The sequence below is a fragment of the Hippopotamus amphibius genome, chromosome 2 (genome assembly GCF_030028045.1).
Source record: "Hippopotamus amphibius kiboko isolate mHipAmp2 chromosome 2, mHipAmp2.hap2, whole genome shotgun sequence".
NCBI lineage: Eukaryota > Metazoa > Chordata > Mammalia > Artiodactyla > Hippopotamidae > Hippopotamus > Hippopotamus amphibius.
The window spans coordinates 146,732,174-146,750,336 of NC_080187.1; the positions used below are offsets into that span (position 1 = coordinate 146,732,174).

Consider the following 18,163-nt stretch of genomic DNA (forward strand, 5'->3'; position numbering starts at 1 on the left):
CAGTGATGTTTATGGTCCTCCCAGGCATGACCCTGAGCTGACTCAGAGGGGACCCGTCACCATTTTCATACCTGCCATTTACTGAGCGACCACCCTGTGCCTAGCCCTTTACGTATATTTTCTCACTGAATATCTACAAAGCCTGGAGATCAAGCATCATTGAAATGTTCAGAACACAGTCTGGCACATCGTAGGTGCTCAATAAATATTTTTTGAATGACTGAGGAAACTGAGGCTCCGAGAGGCTAAGTAAGTCACCCAAGGTCTCCCAGTTAGTAAGTGGTAGAGTCAGAACTCAAATCTGAGTATCTTAGCCATTTCACGTCATTCCTCGAAGGACACGGAGGCCCCGGCAGGGAGGGCCCACCAAAGCCCCCCAGCTCTGTAGTGGCAGGTGGGGCAAGAGTCCAGGGCTCCACTGATGACCCTCTTCTACCTGACATGTATGGTCAGATCACGGCAGAAATCGTCAACAAGAATTTGTAACCCCCTAGAAATCTGTTGTGGTTGGATTAGAAGAGACCCCTGCTTCCCCAGACTGGACTGAGTACCGTTAATGATGCTTTTATAGCAGAAGGAACACAAGCAGAGTCCCCACAAGGCTGGGGGTTACCGAAAAGGGAAAAGGAGAGATGTATCACATAACCGTTTATCTGGATGATGGAGAGAGGAAAGGGGTCTTAGACCGGGGGCTGGCAAACATTTTCTATAAAGGGCCAGAGAGTAAATGATTTAGGCTTTACAGGTCATAGGGTCTCTGTTGCAGCTGTTCAGCTCTGCTGTTGTAGCACTTACATAAGTAGATGAGACATAAAGCAGTAGGCGTGACGGGTTCCACTGACACTTTACAAAAACGGGCAGTGGGCCAAATTTGGCTGTAGTTTGCCAACCCCTGTCTTAGATGACTGTGTCTGATAATCCAAATATACTTTAAAAAAAAAAAAAAGAATTGAGAAAGCAAAAAGAAAAGACAGTCTTGACAGGAAGAAAACAGCAACTTGCAGCCTTTTTTTTTTTTACCAGCCTGAATTCATTACTCCTTTTCTACCAATCTGAATGGGATTTAAATGCTAAAAGGATCTTACCATCAAGCAAACCACTAATTCCTTAGTCCAGAGACAACCCCCAGGTGCAGGGACAGGATGAAGATGCAGAACTCTACCTCTTTTGGAAGAGATTCTCACATCTTTCCTCCAAGGTCAACACCTGGCGGAAGGTCGTGTCATCCAACATGTTAGCTTGAGAAATGGTGCAATTTCTTGTGATGTTTTCCAGAAGTGGGTAGGCCTCAAAATTAAAATAGAAAATAGAATTTGGGATGTCCTCAGCTTGGCTGGCAGATCCAATTTCATCTGGATGGTCTCCTGGGATGAGAGAACACCATGTTCTGTTATAGTGATTGCTTTCTCCGTGGGCCTTGCAGTCCGAGGGGGCATGAGGGGCTGCTCTCTGCTCACAAAGCCTGGATCACTGGGCTTGAGCTGTGTGGGACTCACTTGATCTGCAGGAGCAGGAGTCCAAAGAGGAGACCTTGCCCGGCATTTTACCTAAGTGCCAAGTGAGGACTCCACGGCAGTGTCCTGGCCTGTGGTGCAGGGGACGAGGAGTGGGGAGGAGGCTGGGTGGGGTCACCCTATGCTTTGTGAGAGGACAGAAAGTTGGAGAAATGGTCAGCAGGTCACAGGTCTGGGCAGCAGCCCTCATGGTTCCCCTTCCATACCTCGGAGCAGGAAAAACGGGTGGTGTAAAGACACGACAAACACTGGCTTCCAGGGGACCGCCAGGTGGTAGGACCTGGGGGGAGCAAAGGCGCAGACGATCTGCGGCTTGACCACGTCCATGAGGTTCACAGAGCCATTGCTGGCAAAGATCAGCACCTGGGAAGCAAAGAGATGGTGAATGGGGACTTCTCCGCTCTGTCACTCACCCCAGTGTGAAATAAAAAGAGCAGCTAGAAATAAGAAAACAAATGGAGAATGTATTCACTCTTGGGCACCCAGCCTCTGGGTCCAGCAGAACTGGGTGTGCTCGCTCCTATGGCGCCGCCAGCAGCAGCCAGCCCGCCTCAGGGCTGTGTCTGATCCCGGGCCGTCCTTCCACCCTTGGCCCTGCTTCTCTTGCTACTTCCCCCGCCACGCAGCCAGGATTCACTTCTGTGCGATACCCTTTCCTCCCACCTCCTCTGGGACTCTTCAAGCCAATGGCCCCTCCTCCCCTGAGATGGAGCTGAGGCCTCTCTCCTGCCTGGGCTCTTTCCTCTCTGTAGATGGACATATGAAACTCACCACTATCTATCTTTAAAAAAAACCCTTGACCCTACGTCCTCTTCCCGCTGCCACACACTCAAACCTCTGAGAGAGTCTCTCCTCGCCAACTCCCCCCCACAGCCCTCCCCTCCCCTGCTGTCCCTCTCGCCAAGGACACTGGTCTCCACAAAGTACTCGGTTTCTCCTCCTCACAGGACACTGTGCTCTCGCTTTCTTCAAGCTCTCCTCCCTGAGCTTCCAGGAGCCCCCCCCCCCGCCCCCCCCCCCCGGTTTTCCTGAGGTGCCCCTGTCCGTCACTTCGTGAGCTCACTTTCCCTGTCCTTGTCTGGAAAGCTTTTGATTTCTCCCTCAAATCTGAATGAGATTCTTGCTGGGTAGAGTATTCTTGGCTGTAGGTTTCTCTCTTTCAGGACTTTCAGTATATCCTGCCATTCTCTTCTGGCCTGCAGAGTTTCTGTAGAAAGGTCAGCTGTTATCCTTATGGGTTTTCCCTTATATGTTGTTTGTTGCTTTTCTCTTGCTGCTTTTAATATTTTTTCTTTGTGTTTAATTGTCGTTAGTTTGATTAATATGTGTCTTGGTGTATTTCTCCTTGGGTTTATTCTGTATGGGACTCTCTGTGCTTCTTGGATTTGGTTAATTATTTCCTTTCCCATGTTGGGGAAGTTTTCCACTATAACCTCTTCAAATATTTTCTCAGACCCTTTCTTGTTTTCTTCTTCTTCTGGGATGCCTATAATTCGAATGTTGGTACGCTTAATGTTATCACTGAGGTCTCTGAGACTGTCTTCTATTCTTTTTATTCTTTTTTCTTTTTCCTGCTCTGTGGCAGTTATTTCCCCCATTCTATCTTCCAACTCACTTATTCGTTCTTCTGCCTCAGTCATTCTGCTGGTTATAGCATCTAGAGTATTTTTAATTTCAGTTATTTTGTTATCCATTGCTGTTTGTTTTTCTGAGTTCTTATGAACTGTTTCTTGTACTTTGTCTATTTTGTTATTGAGATTTTGTATCATTTTTACTATCATTACTCTGAATTCTTTTTCAGGCATTTTTCCGATTTCCTCCTCATTTATTTGGTCTTGTGGGTTTTTTTCCTGCTCCTTTGCCTGCATGGTGTTTCTTTGTTTCCTCATGGTTGTCCAAACTTTTGGGGTTGCTTGTCCTGGTGATAGAGGTGTTTATAGAAGACTGTCCAAGCCTCAGACTAATGTCCAAGTATTGGATTAAACAAATATTAAGTCTAGGAAACACATACATGTATAAGACACACAATTACTGAATCCATTAGGACATAAGGCTCTAGAAAGACCTGACAGAACCCCAGTGTGCTATCAGATATTCAAAGAGAAACCCAACAGAAATTGACAACTGAAACAGAACAAATCAGAGACAAAAGCAAAAGCAAACAAACAAACAAATAACACCTTACACATACAAACACTAATCCAGGGAGATTTTGTAAGCTAGGATCAAATATAGAAAAGAGCCAGAGTACCATCAGAGAGAATGGAGATTCTCAGAATGAAATTAGACCACTGTACTAAGAACTAAGATAAAGACAAAAACCTAATATTAAATACCAAGGCGGTGTGTCATCTGAAGAATAGAGCAAGGAGTCTGAGCAGATCGATAGTGTTGCTTATAAGTATGTTAAGATAAAATAAACTTAAAATGGCTGGAAGAAAGGGGAACAGAAGAGCATAGTGTGGTTGGAAATATGCAAATAAAAAGAAAGGAATAGAAATGTATAAAAGATAGGGATGAAAGGAAAGTATGAGAGATATATTGTCCGTACTACCAAAAACTTAGCTAGATATAGAAGTATATAAAAAGGCAAAAAAAAAAAAAAAAGAATAAAAAATATCATTAAAAAATTATGTTATAAAACTTGTAGATCCCTTAGGGCTAAGATCGTATTTAATAAAGAAAAAAAAAAAAAGAGAGAAAAAGAAAAAAAAAGAAAAAAATAAATAAAAATAAATAAATCCAGAACTGATCCCAGAATGGACCAGTTCAATAGGAATTGATACTACTATTTCTGTTTCCTTAGAGTCTCAGCTGTAAGTGTCCTTCTCCTCGCCTTGGGTTTTTTTTTTGCACTATTCTATGACCAGCAGAGGTTCCTTTATTTTTCACCTGTAAGCATCGGTGTGTGGGGAGGGAGAGGGTACAATAGTGGCTCCTTCTCCTGGGAGTGAGTGAGCAGTGGCACACTGTTGTTTCAGTCGGGCTTGGAGGTGCCTGTTGCAGAGGGACGCTGGTGGCTCAGGTGTAAACAGAAAGTCTTAGAGTTGGGCCTCTCTCGGGTTTTTTTTGTTGTTGTTGTTGTTTTCCTCGGCAGCCTCCCTGCTGCCTGCGTTCCAAGGGGTTTTAATATAGCCCCGCCCGAGTGCCTGAGGGTGCTTGTTATCCCTGAGCGCCTTAGGTGGCCCACGGGCGTCTCTCCACTGCCTGTTGCAGAGGCGCGGTTATGTCCGGCTCCTTGCGGTCGTTCTGGTGTCCGAGCTCCCTGTCCTATAAGCGATGGTAGTCCCCTGGGAACCTCTTCTCTACTCATCTCCTTGCTCTGACTAGCATGCTGGTTCCCATGGCTTTAACCACCACTAACCGGCTGCTGAGCACAGAATCTACACTTTCAGCCCTGGGCTCTCTCAGAGCCTCCTTTGGGGGTCCTATGGGCCCCTCACCCCTGGCAGGGCCACACTGGGAAACACAGACTTTCCCTCAAGGCCTGTGTTTCCTTCAGCGGCCCTGCAGGGATTAGAGAATCAGCTCCACAAGCCCGGATCAGCCTCAGTGCCTCCCTGTCCTTTGGCTGCAGCCCAGGCAGCCCTGAGTCTCCTAGTAACACCACTCCATTCGCCACCCTGCTCTGAACACGTGGCTCCCTGGCTCCAACTCCTCTCTAAGATTCAAGCTCCATCCCAGACAAAGGCCCCTCTGCCCCCACCCCCCAGCCTCCTCCCCCTTCACACAGCACAGAAGTCTGATCCTGCAGCTCATTGCACTTCCTGCTGGGCCCAGGACACAGGGTTCTCTCACCTCCATGGTGCTGCCCTCTTAGCGCCCATGGCTCAGCTGTCCCTCACTTCCTCCAGGAAGCATCTTCCCTGCCCCCCACCAACTTCTGCAGGCTGAGTTAGGAGACCCCTCTCTTGGTTCCACAGCATCCTTTGCATGATGTATCACAGCCTTTCTCAGGTTCTGGGGCAGCTGCTTGGGGGCTCGCCTGTCTTCCCAACTGAATTGTGAGCTCCATAAGGGCAGGAGCTTTCTCCTCCGTATCTGTGCCCAAAGCTAGTCTAGTGCCCAGCACATGATATACCTTCAACAAATATTGGGTTGGCCAAAAAGGTGGTTCACGTTTTTCTGTAACATCTTACAGAAAAACTCAAACCACCTTTTAGGCCAACCCAGTATGTTTGGAAGGAACAATGAACACATTCACTAAAGAGGAGTGAGGGGCCTGAGGAACCTACCATGCCAGGTAAGGCTTGGACAGGGGCCACTGCATAGATGGCTTCATCAAGGTGCTTCACAGGCCTATAGGAAACAAGACACACAGGCATCCAGACTTGAAGGGTTTTCAAGTTTTGCTATCCTCTCCTAGGCATATATCCTGGAGAAATTCTTATCTATAAGCATCAGGAGGTATATCAGAGATGTTCACAGTAGCGAAAACTGGGAACAATCTAACTATCCGTTGGTAGGGGAATGCTTAAGTAATTTTGTTACATTATACAATGGGATACAATATAGCAACGAAAATAAAAGAGCTGGAGCTGCATACAACATGTACAACTCTCAGGAACAATATCACAAAGCAAGTTACAGAATAAATAGCATTGAAAAACAGGAGAATGTACAGAATATGATTCCATTTACAAGTTCCCTACAATATACACAGCTAAACAATATATTGCTTGGAGATACAGTCATATGGATGTGGTTAATTCTTAAAGGGAAACAAAGAAATGATGAATTTAGGAAAACAATGTAGTAGATTGGAAAAAAAAAGTTGACATAATATTTGGCAGTAACTCCCATTAAAAAAGGGGAGTCTCTTTTTCTACTGCTTAAATGTGGGTGTGGCCAGATGACATGCTTTGTCCAATGTAACAGAAGCAGAGGCTTGGAAAGCATTAGTGAACCTCACTGGCTGCTGGGAGCCCTCAGGCTACCAGTTGACGGAGCCTGAGAGAGCCTGCAGGAGAGGCTGCAAGGAGTGCCCTGGCCAACAGCTGCCAACTGCCTGGTATGTGAGTGAGGCCAGGACATCCAGCCCCTAGCTGCGCTGCCAGCTGCCCACAGGCACCTGTGACAGCCAAGGCAAGACCACCCCATAGTGCTGACCTACAGCATCAGAAGCTAAATGCTGACTGTTTTCTTAAGCCATTAAGCTGTGGAGTGGTTTGTTATATGCAGCAACAGATAATTAGAAGGTGGTTACCTTGGAGGAGGAGAGAGAAGGATGTGAACACGGAGAAACACACAGAGAGCCTTAACTGAATTGGAGATGATCTGTTTCTTAAGCTCGGTGATGGGTACAGCAGAGTTGCCACTCCCCTCTCTGTACGTATGCTAAATACACCCCCTCACACACACTGTACAGATCACTGGCGTGCATAAAATATTTCACAATTTAAAAGAGAGAGAGACCCTTGGAGAAACTGATAAAAAAAAAACTATTTTAGCAGAAATGACCCTCTTCTTGGTCATGTGGGATATGTAAGATGTCATTTGTGCCATCATACAATTTATATATATAAAACTTTTGTGGATGGATGGATAGATAGATGATAGATAGATAGATGATAGATACCCACATGTAAAAGACATTGGTGATCTTGAGAAGCTCACCAGTAAAGTGATGACTAGAGGGAAAGTGGACTCTCGGCTGAGAGATTGTCAGTTTTTTACTATTAAAGTGTCATCTGTCTGGCAGGTCACATACCACGCCTGCCCTCAAGCCACTGACCTCTCCACCAGCACACTGAGGGTGGGTCTTTGGGTTCCCGTGGCTGCCACCAGATGGAGAGAAGCATCTGTACATAGCACCACACATTTCATTTGGGATTTTACCAGACCCTCGGGATACATGTTCTGTCCTTTGTGGACTAAGAAGTATTTCAGGAAGTGAATGCTTTGGCAGAAACATCTTTCAGGAAGAGCGATGACCCCAAGAGAGCGTCCTGAAGAAAGTAATGGCACAAGCAGGTCAGCAAAGGGGGCAGAGGAGGCAGCCATGGGCGCAGGGTCTGTGACCAGCAAGAGTGTGAGGGACGTGAGGGCAAAACCAAGCAATGAGCACCCCTAGAGTGAAGGCAGTAAACCCCAGTGCCCAAGGGGAGAGGGGAGCCCCCTTCGGGGGGCCCCTTCTAAGTATTTGGGGGAACCAAACCCATGGAGGGGATGGACGGAAGCTACAACCCAGCTAGGTACTGACTATAGCCATCGAGGTGTGTATCAGAGGGACAGTCGTGTTAGTGGTGAGGCTCACCTTCGGCCAAGTCCCACAGCGTGAGCACACCATCCTCGCAGGCCAGCACCAGGTAGGAGCAGCAGCAGCTGAGCTGAGACACTGTAATGGGTGCAGCACAGGGCCACACGCTCTCGGGGTCTATGGGGAGGACATCACTCACCAGGCTGCCTCTCCGGACCCTGCCCCCACCCATCACCTCCTCCTGGACAACCTGAGACCCAGACTAGTCTGCCTGTCTGGACTCACCATCTCTGTCCTCTCTGTGTAATGCTATCCCCTTCCTCAGGATAATATATATAACAAGTTACACCATTATTATACTACAGCTAATATTGAATGAGTACTTACTAGGTGCTAACCACCCAGTGAGCCCTTTAATGCATCATTTCATTTAATTCTCACAAGGATCTTATGAGGTGGGTTCTATTAGTGCCCCCGTTTTACAGATGAGGAGACTGAGGCCAAGAAGAAAGTGACTTGCCCAAGGTCACATAAATCAGTCAGTACAGAAGCTGAGATTAGAAGCCAAGTTGCCTGGGAGAGGGATGGAAGGAAAGAAATTCTTCCTTTGTGAATTTTTAAACATTACTTCTGAGGTATAACTCTGAAGTATAACATAGTGTGAGCTCAAGGCATTCTCACAAAGTGAACTTGCTTAGGTAACTGCCTCCATGAGTTTATAAAAAACAAACAACCACCACCCATTTTTCCCAAGTGCCTTTCAATTGCAAAGAGATTTCACATACAGAAACTCTGGATTTTGCTATTTACAACAAATGTGTGCAGTAGATAATGATGGTATGATTGAATAGTTTTCTGTTTTGGATGAGAAAACGGGATTGGGGCGTGAAGTGACTGGCCTGAGGCTACACAGTTCACAGACAGTTGTGCTGGGATGGGCCCTCTGGTGCCAAACCCACCTTCTTTTTACCTTCATTGCCTAAGGAGCCCTGTGGACCTAATGGGGCTCTGTCCCTATGGGCTTGTCATCTTTAAGCAACATGACAGTTAAGAGACAGCCTTGGGGGTCACACCACAGCCGCCGAGCCACCCACTCTGCCTGCACAGCTCTGGTCCCCTAAAGCCACGCTGCTGTGTCAGTCACATGCTTTCAGCTAAGCTGTAGATGGACATGTTCTGAGAGTCCTGAGCTTAGGCCACTCCCATCTCAGCAGTAAAGTACCAGATTTATCCTTCAGCGTTCGGTTAAGTGAATAGAGGAAGAAGTTGTGACTTCCAGTCCAGTGTACACCAAGGACAGAGGCTACCCCTGGGAAAGAAAAGAGGAAAAGGGCATCACGTAAGGAGTCTGGGTGGCCTTCGGTTTGTGTGAAGGGGTTTGCCCAAGAGGAAGTCAGTTTGAAGGGGTTCATTCCAATGGGCAGCATCCAACTGAAGGGTGAGCTTCCAGATGGGGGGCTGGGCACCCCCCAGGAGGGCTGTTCCTAGGGCCAGCTCGTGTTCCTGTGCAGGGAGGACGGTCACTACTTCCCCTCAGACGCTTTCACACCTTCTAGATAATTCATGTTCACCTGGCTGTCAGTGTTTTAACTAACATTTTCTACAAAAGAAATTCATATCCAGAAGCAGCCTGGTGGGACATGTGTACACACTGTCCTCTGTGGCAGCTCACTCCCTGCAGACCACGCCAGCTTCCATATCAGGGAGTCTGGCCTCGGGAGCCGCAGGTCCCACCAGAAACCATTAAGCTGCAGTGGGCAACCGACTTTGCCAGCAGGCCAGGTGTGCTGTGCAGAGCCTCTCTAGGGGGGCTTGCTGAGCATTCCCCCAAGGTGACCACCTGCTTCATGTTTGTTTACCTGGGGGGCTCTTGACTTCCGCTGGCATTGCAGTTATGCAGCTAGGAAGGAGGAAGTGGAATGTGGCCATACTGGGAAAGAAAGAGACAAAGGTCAGAGCCATGGCAGACTCCTTGGTAAGGAGAGAGGCTGAGAGTCTTGGTAGTAAGACCAGAAATGGGTAGTTTGGATGAACCTTCCCAGGAGTTCAGGGCCATGAGACAAATCACATTGTATGTGCTGGTCCTGGTGGGGGCAGGGCAGGCAGAGCGGTGGGAGTTACTCCCAGGTCAGGAACAGCCCCCAGCATGGGCAGAACCATCTCTGTCCTCAGGGAAGATCCCTTAATGCCAGACTTGGGTGAAGTGCATAAATGTTCCTATCCTGGGAGCAATACAACCAGTAGCTGTACTGACAAGCTGGCACTCTTTAAAAAAAAAAAGCCCTGATTTCCTGATTTATAGGGTTTAGGGTTTGTAGCTTTTTGTGGTATAAATACTCCCACTATGGACAGTTACCAGTGGGTTAGTGACCGGCCTGAAAATTCCTAAATACCTCGCTGAGCAGCACGGCACTGAACCTTGCTGGGTTCCAGTTCAGGCCTCAGGTAGTTTCTGTTAAGGCTTAGCCCTGGGATTTTGTGTGAAGTGAGAAAATTCAAGGTCCACTTGACAAGCAAGATGAGAGGTTTCACTTCGCATGTGAAGCAAGAACATTCCTGGGACCCACAATAGCTGTGAGGAGAGCTGGTTGCTGAACCTGCTCCACCGGACCCTTCAGGGACTTGGGCTCAGTTTTTGCAATTGCTGAGGCCTACCTGCTGACTGAGATTAGGAAGTAATGCGTTTTCATAATTACACATTAATATATTACATTTAGAAAGACTGGATGGAAATGGAGAAAAATGTTAATAGTGGTGACTTTTATTTCCCTCTTTAGGATCATCTGTGTTATCTCAATAATCAGGAAAACAATTTTTTAAAGAGATGTTATCATACAAAAATTATAAAATAGGGAGGTCCCTGGTCGCCTAGCGGTTAGGATTCCAGGCTTTCATGGCTGTGGTGCTGGGTTCAGTCTCTGGTTGGGGAACTGAGATTCTGCAGGCCATGCAACACAGCCAACAACAACAAAATTTTAAATCTAAAATAAATTCTACTTCTTATCTCCATAGATGTTTTCTGCTTCTTTAAAATCTGTTATTAGCCTTTTTTCTAACTATATTTAAACAATCCATACAGTTTTTCAAAAGATTTTTCTGAAGTTCTCGGAAAAGTCCCCTAAACCATCAAGAGTTTTGAGAACTCAAATTAATTCTGGTCCTTGGGTTGATTCCTGCGTGTGCCCAGAGAGGAGAAGCTCCAGGGAGGAGGCGTTCTGGGCCCCCTTCATGGCTCACCTGAGCGGCTCCTCCTCCCACTCCCTATCTAGGTACTTCTTGAAGGTGGTGTTGAAGATTGCCGCCTGCTGCTCCCACTGACTGTCCTTGATGAAGTGATTCTGCCCAGAGCCCAGCCCGCAGCAGTCCTCTATCTTTGCAAAGACTTCCAGCGGGCTTTTAAATGTGGTACCTAGGTTGAAAACATTCCAGAATTGGTCAAACCACCTGACTTTCTCCTTCCTGATTTCCCCCTCCTCCTCCATGCTTCCCAGTTTCCTGCAGAATCCCTCATCCTCAGAAATCTGTTCTTGCTTTGCCCAGTCTTCTCCCTGGCCTCTCTCCTACTCCACCGGCTCATGGAGCACAGGCAAAGGGCAGCTGCTCTCCCTCCTCCCACTTCCCATCTCCATCACGCTGTCATTTACTGTTTCCAGACTGCAGAATCTCCAGAGGCCAAGGAAGTGTTCACCGTGTTTCTAGAGATCTTAGATCACTGTTGCTGTCTCTGCAGCTCAGCAAGGCCCCAAACCTGCCAGTTACTCGCGCTATTCAGCCACTGCTGAGGACCCACATCCCACAGCCCCAGCCTCCTCCTGTGCTTACATTTATCCAACTACCTTCCTTTAAAAAAATCTCCTTTCTCTGAAATCACTTTTCTTATCACTCTCCTTCCCAATAACCTTTCATTTCCCTCTTTTTCATCTGCTCCTAAATCCACAGTAAAACTCGGTGATTTGTTTTCTGGGTTCACACCCTAACCTTCAGAACCATTCTTTTCTTTTTTTTAAAGCTTTTTATTGGAATATAATTCCTTTATATTGTGCCAGTTTTTGCTGTACAACAAAGTGAATTAGCTGTATTTATACATATATCCCCATATCCCTTCCATCCTGCAACTCCTTCCCACCCTCCCTATTTCAGCCCTCTAAGTCATCACCCATCATCGAGCTGATCTCCCTGTGTTATGCAGCAGCTTCCCACTAGCTATCTATTTTACAGTTGGTAGTGTATATATGTCACTGCTGCTCTCTCACTTCGTCCCAGCTTCCCCTTCACCCCCCACCCTGTGTCCTTAAGTCCGTTCTCTACATCTGCATCTTTATTCTTGCCCTGTCACTGGGTTCATCAGTACCATTTTTTTTAGATTCCATATATATGAGTTAGCATACGGTATTTGTTTTTCTCTTTCTGATTTACTTCACTCTGTATGGCAGACTAGGTCCATCCACCTCACTACAAACAATTCAATTTCATTCCTTTTTATGGCTGAGTAATATTTCATTGTATATATGTGCCACATCTTCTTTATCCATTCATCTGTTGATGGGCATTTAGGTTGCTTCCATGTCCTGGCTACTGTAAATAGTGCTGCAATGAACATTGTGGTACATGTATCTTTTTGAATTATGGTTTTCTCAGGGTATATGCCCAGTAGTGGGATTGCTGGGTCATATGATAGTTCTATTTTTAGTTTTTTAAGGAACCTCCATACTGTTTTCCATAGTGGCTGTGCCAATTTACATTTCCACCAACAGTGCAGGAGGGTGCCCTTTTCTCCACACCCTCTCCAGCATTTATTGTTTTTAGATTTTTTTGATGATGGCCATTCTGACTGGTGTGAGGTGATACCTCACTGTGGTTTTGACTTGCATTTCTCTAATGATTAGTGATGTTGAGCATCTTTTCATGTGTTTGTTAGCCATCTGTGTGTCTTCTTTGGAGGAATGTCTATTTAGGTCTTCTGCCCATTTTTGGATTGGGTTATTTGCTTTTTTGATATTGAGCTGCATGAGCTGCTTGTATATTTTGGAGATTAATCCTTTGTCAGTTGCTTCGTTGGCAAATATTTTCTCCCATTCTGAGGGTTGTCTTCCTGTCTTGTTTATGGTTTCTTTTGCTGTGCAAAAGCTTTTAAGTTTCATTAGGTCCCATTTGTTTATTTTTGATTTTATTTCCATTACTCTAGGCAGTGGGTCAAAAAGGATCTTGCTTTGGTTTATGTCATAGAGTGTTCTGCCTATGTTTTCCTCTAGGAGTTTTATAGTGTCTGGCCTTACATTGAGGTCTTTAATCCATTTTGAGTTTATTTTTGTGTATGGTGTTAGGAAGTGTTCTAAATTTCATTCTTTTACATGTAACTGTCCAATTTTCCCAGCACCACTTATTGAAGAGGCTATCTTTTCTCCATTGTATATTCTTGCCTCCTTTGTCAAAGATAAGGTGCCTGTATGTGTGTGGGTTTATCTCTGGCCTCTCTATTCTGTTCCATTGATCAGTATTTCTGTTTTTGTGCCAATACCATACTGTCTTGATCACTGTAGGCTTGTAGTATAGTTTGAAGTCAGGGATTCTGATTCCTCCAGCTCCATCTTTCCTTCTCAAGATTGCTTTGGCTACTCAAGGTTATTTGCATTTCCATACAAATCATAAAATTTCTTGTTCTAATTCTGTGAAAAATGCCATTGGTAATTTGATAGGGATTGCGTTGAATCTGTAAATTGTTTTGGGTAATACAGTCATTTTCACAATATTAATTCTTCCAACCCAAGAACATGGTATGTACCTCCATCTGTTTGTATCATCTTTGATTTCTTTCATCAGTGTCTTATAGTTTTCTGCATACAGGTCTTTTGCCTCCTTAGGCAGGCTTATTCCTAGGTATTTTATTCTTTTTGTTGCCAGAACTCTTCTCTTGAAGGTGCCCAGATCCCTCAAGTTGCCCAGGGGTTCTCACTCTGCCCCAGGTCTCCTTCCCCAGAGGCAACCATTGTTATCAGTTTCTTGTATAACTTTCTAGAAAGAGGCCCTTTCTAGATGACAGCATATTATTACATTATATAATATATATAGTATTATATTATTATATGTATTACATGTATATTTGTATATATTTTATAAACAAATGATAGCATATATCAACTAGCAGTTCTCAAAACACGGTCAGTAGGGATCTGGCAGGGTTAGAAATGAAGGTTCTCAAGGCCCACCCCAGACCTACTGAAACAGAAACTGTGGGTGGGGCCCAGCATTGGGTTTTAACCAGTCCTCCAAGTGAGTCTGATCCAGCTAAAGTTTGAAAATTGCTGTCATATACTAGTCCCCTTGCATTTTGACTTAACAAATCTTGGGAGATCTCTTCATTTCAGTATTATAGATCTTTTTCATTGTTGTTGCTTATTTTCATTAAACCTTTTTCTTGTGAAATATAACACATTTAGAAAAGAGCATAAAAATATATCTTAATAAACTATAAAGCAAACACCTGTTTCTACTGAGGTCAAGAAACAGATTATCACCTCTCCCTTAAAAGCTTCCCAAGGGCCCCTCTCCAGTCATAACCCCCTGGGAAGAGCGGCAACCATTCTCTTCGCTTTTATGTAATCACTTCATGACATTTACTTTACTTTTTGCTACCTAAATATGCATCTAAACACTACAGCTTTGTTTTACCTGATTTTAAGCTGTACACAGTGGAATTACACAGGGTTAACTCTATATATGTGCCCTCTTTTGCTTAATATCGTTTATGAGATTTATCCATTTTGTCGTGTATAGCTCTAGTTTCTTCCTTTTCATTGTTGTATAGTATTCCACTGAGTGAATATACTAAAGTTTATTTATCTGTTCTTTTGTTGATGGATGTTTCAGTTGTTTCATGGTTTGGGGCTACTGGAAATCATGTCATTGTTATTCTTATACATGCTTCCTGGTATGCATTTACTTGCAAGCCTGTAAGGTATACACCTAGAAGTAGGGTGACCAATTCATTCTGGTTTGTGCAGGAGTTTCCTAGTTTTAGCATCAGAAGTCCGACATCCCAGGAAACCCCTTAATCCCAGGCAAACTGATATGCTTGGTCACCTTACCTAGGAGTGTAAATGCTGGGTCACAGAATATAACATCTTCAACATTACTAGATACTAAATACTGTTACTAGATACTAACAGTTTAGATTATGAAACTGTTTTGCAAGGTGGTTGTACTGATTTTCATTGCTAACTGTAATGTATGGGAGGTCTGATTAGTCCACATCCTCACCAACTTAGTATGATCAATATTGTTTAATTTTAGCCATCCTGGTGGGTGTGGAATGGTATCTCATTTATGGTTTTAATTTGCATTTCCCTGATAACTAATTATTATGAGCACCTTTTTATATGTTTATTGGCCATTTGAATAATCTCTTGCCTGTTTTATACTGAATTATCTTTTTCCTAACAATTTGTAGGAATTCTTTATATAGTCTGGATATGGACCATTTATAAGTTTTTTGTGTTTTGCAAATATCATCTCTTAATATGACTTGCTCTTAATGATGTCTTTGGATGATTAGAAGTCCTTAATTTTAATGTAGTCAACTTATCAACTTTTCTTTTATTATACGTACTTTTTGTGTTTTGTTTAAAAAGTCTTTCCCTACCCAGAGGTCATAAAGATACTGTCTTATATAATTTTCTGAAAGTTTTATTGCTTTGTCTTTCATATTTAATTCTATGGTTCATCTGGAATTTAATTTTGTATATCATTTGAGGCAGGGGTCAAGTTTCACTCTTGTTTCCATATGGACAGCCAGCACCACTTACTGAAATGACCATTCACTGCTCTGTAGTGCCACCTCCATCAGGTATTGTGTCCATTTATGCCTAAGTCTGCCCTGACCTTTCTATCCTGTTTTATTCATCTATTTTTCTATCTACTATATTCTATTTACTACTTCTATCTATTAATATTTCTGTATTATATATATATTTCTATTATTCACTCATCTCTTTTTCTACCTTGTCTTAATTGTTGTGGCTTTATAATAAATCCTGATGTAGCAAATCATATCACCATGTTCTTGTATAAGAGTGAATTGGCTATTCTTGGTGTTTTGCATTTCTCTCTGTGTTTTTAATGGTTGTAAAGTATTCTGAGTGTACCAGATTTATCTAACCAGTCTTTTGCCTCTATAAACAGCACTGCAGTGAATATTCTTATAGGTATACCTTTGAGGTCATGTGTGACTATTGAGAGGATGGACTCTACGTCCTCTGTCTACAGTTGACTTCCCCTCTGCTCCTCTTAACCAACTCCCACTTATTCTGCAAAACCTTCCCAAATGTCCCTTCTTCTGATAAAACCTCCACCTATTCTCTGGGCAGAGTTAGTTCCTCCTTCCTCTATGTTTTCATGGTTCTGGATGTTCCCCATTGCTGCACTTATCATGTCCTACTACAGTGGTTTCCTCCTATTCTCTCTTGCTACACCAGCAGCTTTCAGAGCACAGGAGGTATGTCTTACTCATCTTTGTGCTTGGTGTAGTATTGGCACTGATGAATGAACTAACACAGGAATGTAGGAATGAATGAACTCCACTAGCACTTGGGAAAGATGTCTCTTTCCTGATATCCCAATTCTGTTAGTTAACTGTATCCCTGTTACATTTATATTTTTAATCTTTAGGTCCCAGAGCTTAAGAATTAAAAAATTGTCTTTACAACTATACTTGTAAATTAGATATTGCTGCTAATAAATGGGAAAGATGGGAAATGTGGAGAAAGGCAGAGAAAGGAAAAAAACTAAGAAATTAATGGCAAAAGGAAAGAGAGTTTTCATTGAGTTACACCTACCTGCAATTGGTTTGGGTGGTTTGATTTTCATTATGTAAACTGGAAGACTCAACTTAACATCTCCTCTAAATGAAATGTTTATATCCTACAATAAGGAAAAGGCACAGCTAATAAGCCAACAAAGGAAATAAAACAGAATCATTAAAAAACACTCATTTCAAAAGAAGGCAGAAAAAGAGAAATAAGGAAGAAAAACAGTGGGACAAATAGACAGTAAATAGCAAAGTGGTAGATTTAAACCTAAACATATCAATAATTACATTAAATATAAATGGCCTAAACATCCGAATTAAAAGGTAGAGATTGACAGATTGTATAAAAAGGCAAGACTCAACGATATGCTGTCAAAAAGAAACTCATTTTAAATACAAAGACACTAATATATTAAGAGTAAAAGTACTGAGAAAAGATACATCTTGTAAACTAATGAAAAGAAAGCTGGAGTGGCTGTATTAATATCAGACATAATAGATTTTAGAGCAAAGAATATTACCAGGGGTCAAAGAGTCATTGAATAATGATAAAATAGTCAATTCTCAAGGGGACATAAATTTCTAAATGTTTATGCACCTAATAACAGAGCTTCAAAATACATGAAGCAAAAATTCTTAGGTGTGAAAGCAGAAATAAATAAATCTACAATCTCATAGATTTCAACACTCTTCTCTCAGTAATTAACAGAATAAGTAGACAGGAAGTCGGTAAGAATATGGTAAGAATACAGAAGGGAAAGCAGTAAGGATATAGAAGACTTGAATAATTTGAACAACAGAATACACGTTCTTTTCAAGTGCACATAGGACACTTACCAGGATAAACCATATTCCAGGCATAACACGAGTCAATAAATTTGAAAGGATTCAAAGTATATGAAGTATGTTCTCTGATCACAATGGAATTAAGTTAGAAACCAAAAAAAAAAAAAAAAAAGAGAGAAAAAGAAAGATGTCTGGAACATCTCAAGCATTTGGACGCTAAATAACATGCTTCTAAATAATCCATTGGTCAAAAAAGAAATAAAAAGGCAAATCAGAAAGTGTTTTGAAGTATTTTCAAAAATGAGAACATACCAAAATTTAAAGGAAGCAGCTAAAGTAATACTTAGATATAAGTTTATAGCACTAAAATGCCTATATCATGCTGCAAAGTTCATAAGGTCTTGATGTAGGCAGACAAATATTTTAATGGAACAGGATAGAAAGTGTAGAAATATGCATAGGAATGGTAAAGGTGAGGAAACAAACGGGAAAAAAAGGATTACTCAAAAATATTTGTGTGGCAATTGCTATTGTAAAAAAATAGATAAAAGTTGATCTCTTCCTTGCTCCATTCACAAAAGAAACTCTCATGTGTATAAAAGAGAGAAATGTCCCCCCCCCCAAAAAAAACTATGACAGTATTAGAAGAAAACACAGGAGAATTTATTTATAACCTTGAGATAGAGAAAGCCTTCTTAAGTGCAATGGCTATAAAGAAAAGATTAAAAATTCTGACTATATAAAAATCTAAAACTTCTTTACAACAAAAAAGCACATAAAGTAAACAGGGAAACAACAGATTTGAAGAAAATATATAATAATGCGCAAAGAATTCACAGGCAATTCACAGAAGATAAAACC

The 18,163-nt window shown here is 42.9% G+C and overlaps 1 protein-coding gene across 3 annotated transcripts in view; it reads right to left on the reverse strand.

The window, feature by feature from the left end:
* WDR93 (WD repeat domain 93) overlaps positions 1 to 18,163 on the reverse strand; it is a 52,714-nt gene that overhangs the window by 8,473 nt on the left and 26,078 nt on the right. Inside the window, exons 8-16 of one of the 3 annotated variants that reach the window (XM_057719820.1) lie at positions 16,545 to 16,629; positions 10,951 to 11,122; positions 9,573 to 9,643; positions 8,936 to 9,022; positions 7,771 to 7,890; positions 7,249 to 7,462; positions 5,750 to 5,813; positions 1,721 to 1,877; positions 1,163 to 1,364 (exon numbers count right to left, since the gene is read on the reverse strand). In XM_057719820.1, the coding sequence (XP_057575803.1) occupies positions 1,163 to 1,364; positions 1,721 to 1,877; positions 5,750 to 5,813; positions 7,249 to 7,462; positions 7,771 to 7,890; positions 8,936 to 9,022; positions 9,573 to 9,643; positions 10,951 to 11,122; positions 16,545 to 16,629 (1,172 nt within the window). Of the gene's footprint in view, positions 1 to 1,131; positions 1,878 to 5,749; positions 5,814 to 7,248; positions 7,463 to 7,770; positions 7,891 to 8,935; positions 9,023 to 9,572; positions 9,644 to 10,950; positions 11,123 to 16,544; positions 16,630 to 18,163 lie in introns of those variants that run through there. The other 2 variants (XM_057719823.1, XM_057719821.1) reach the window with 2 other exon arrangements.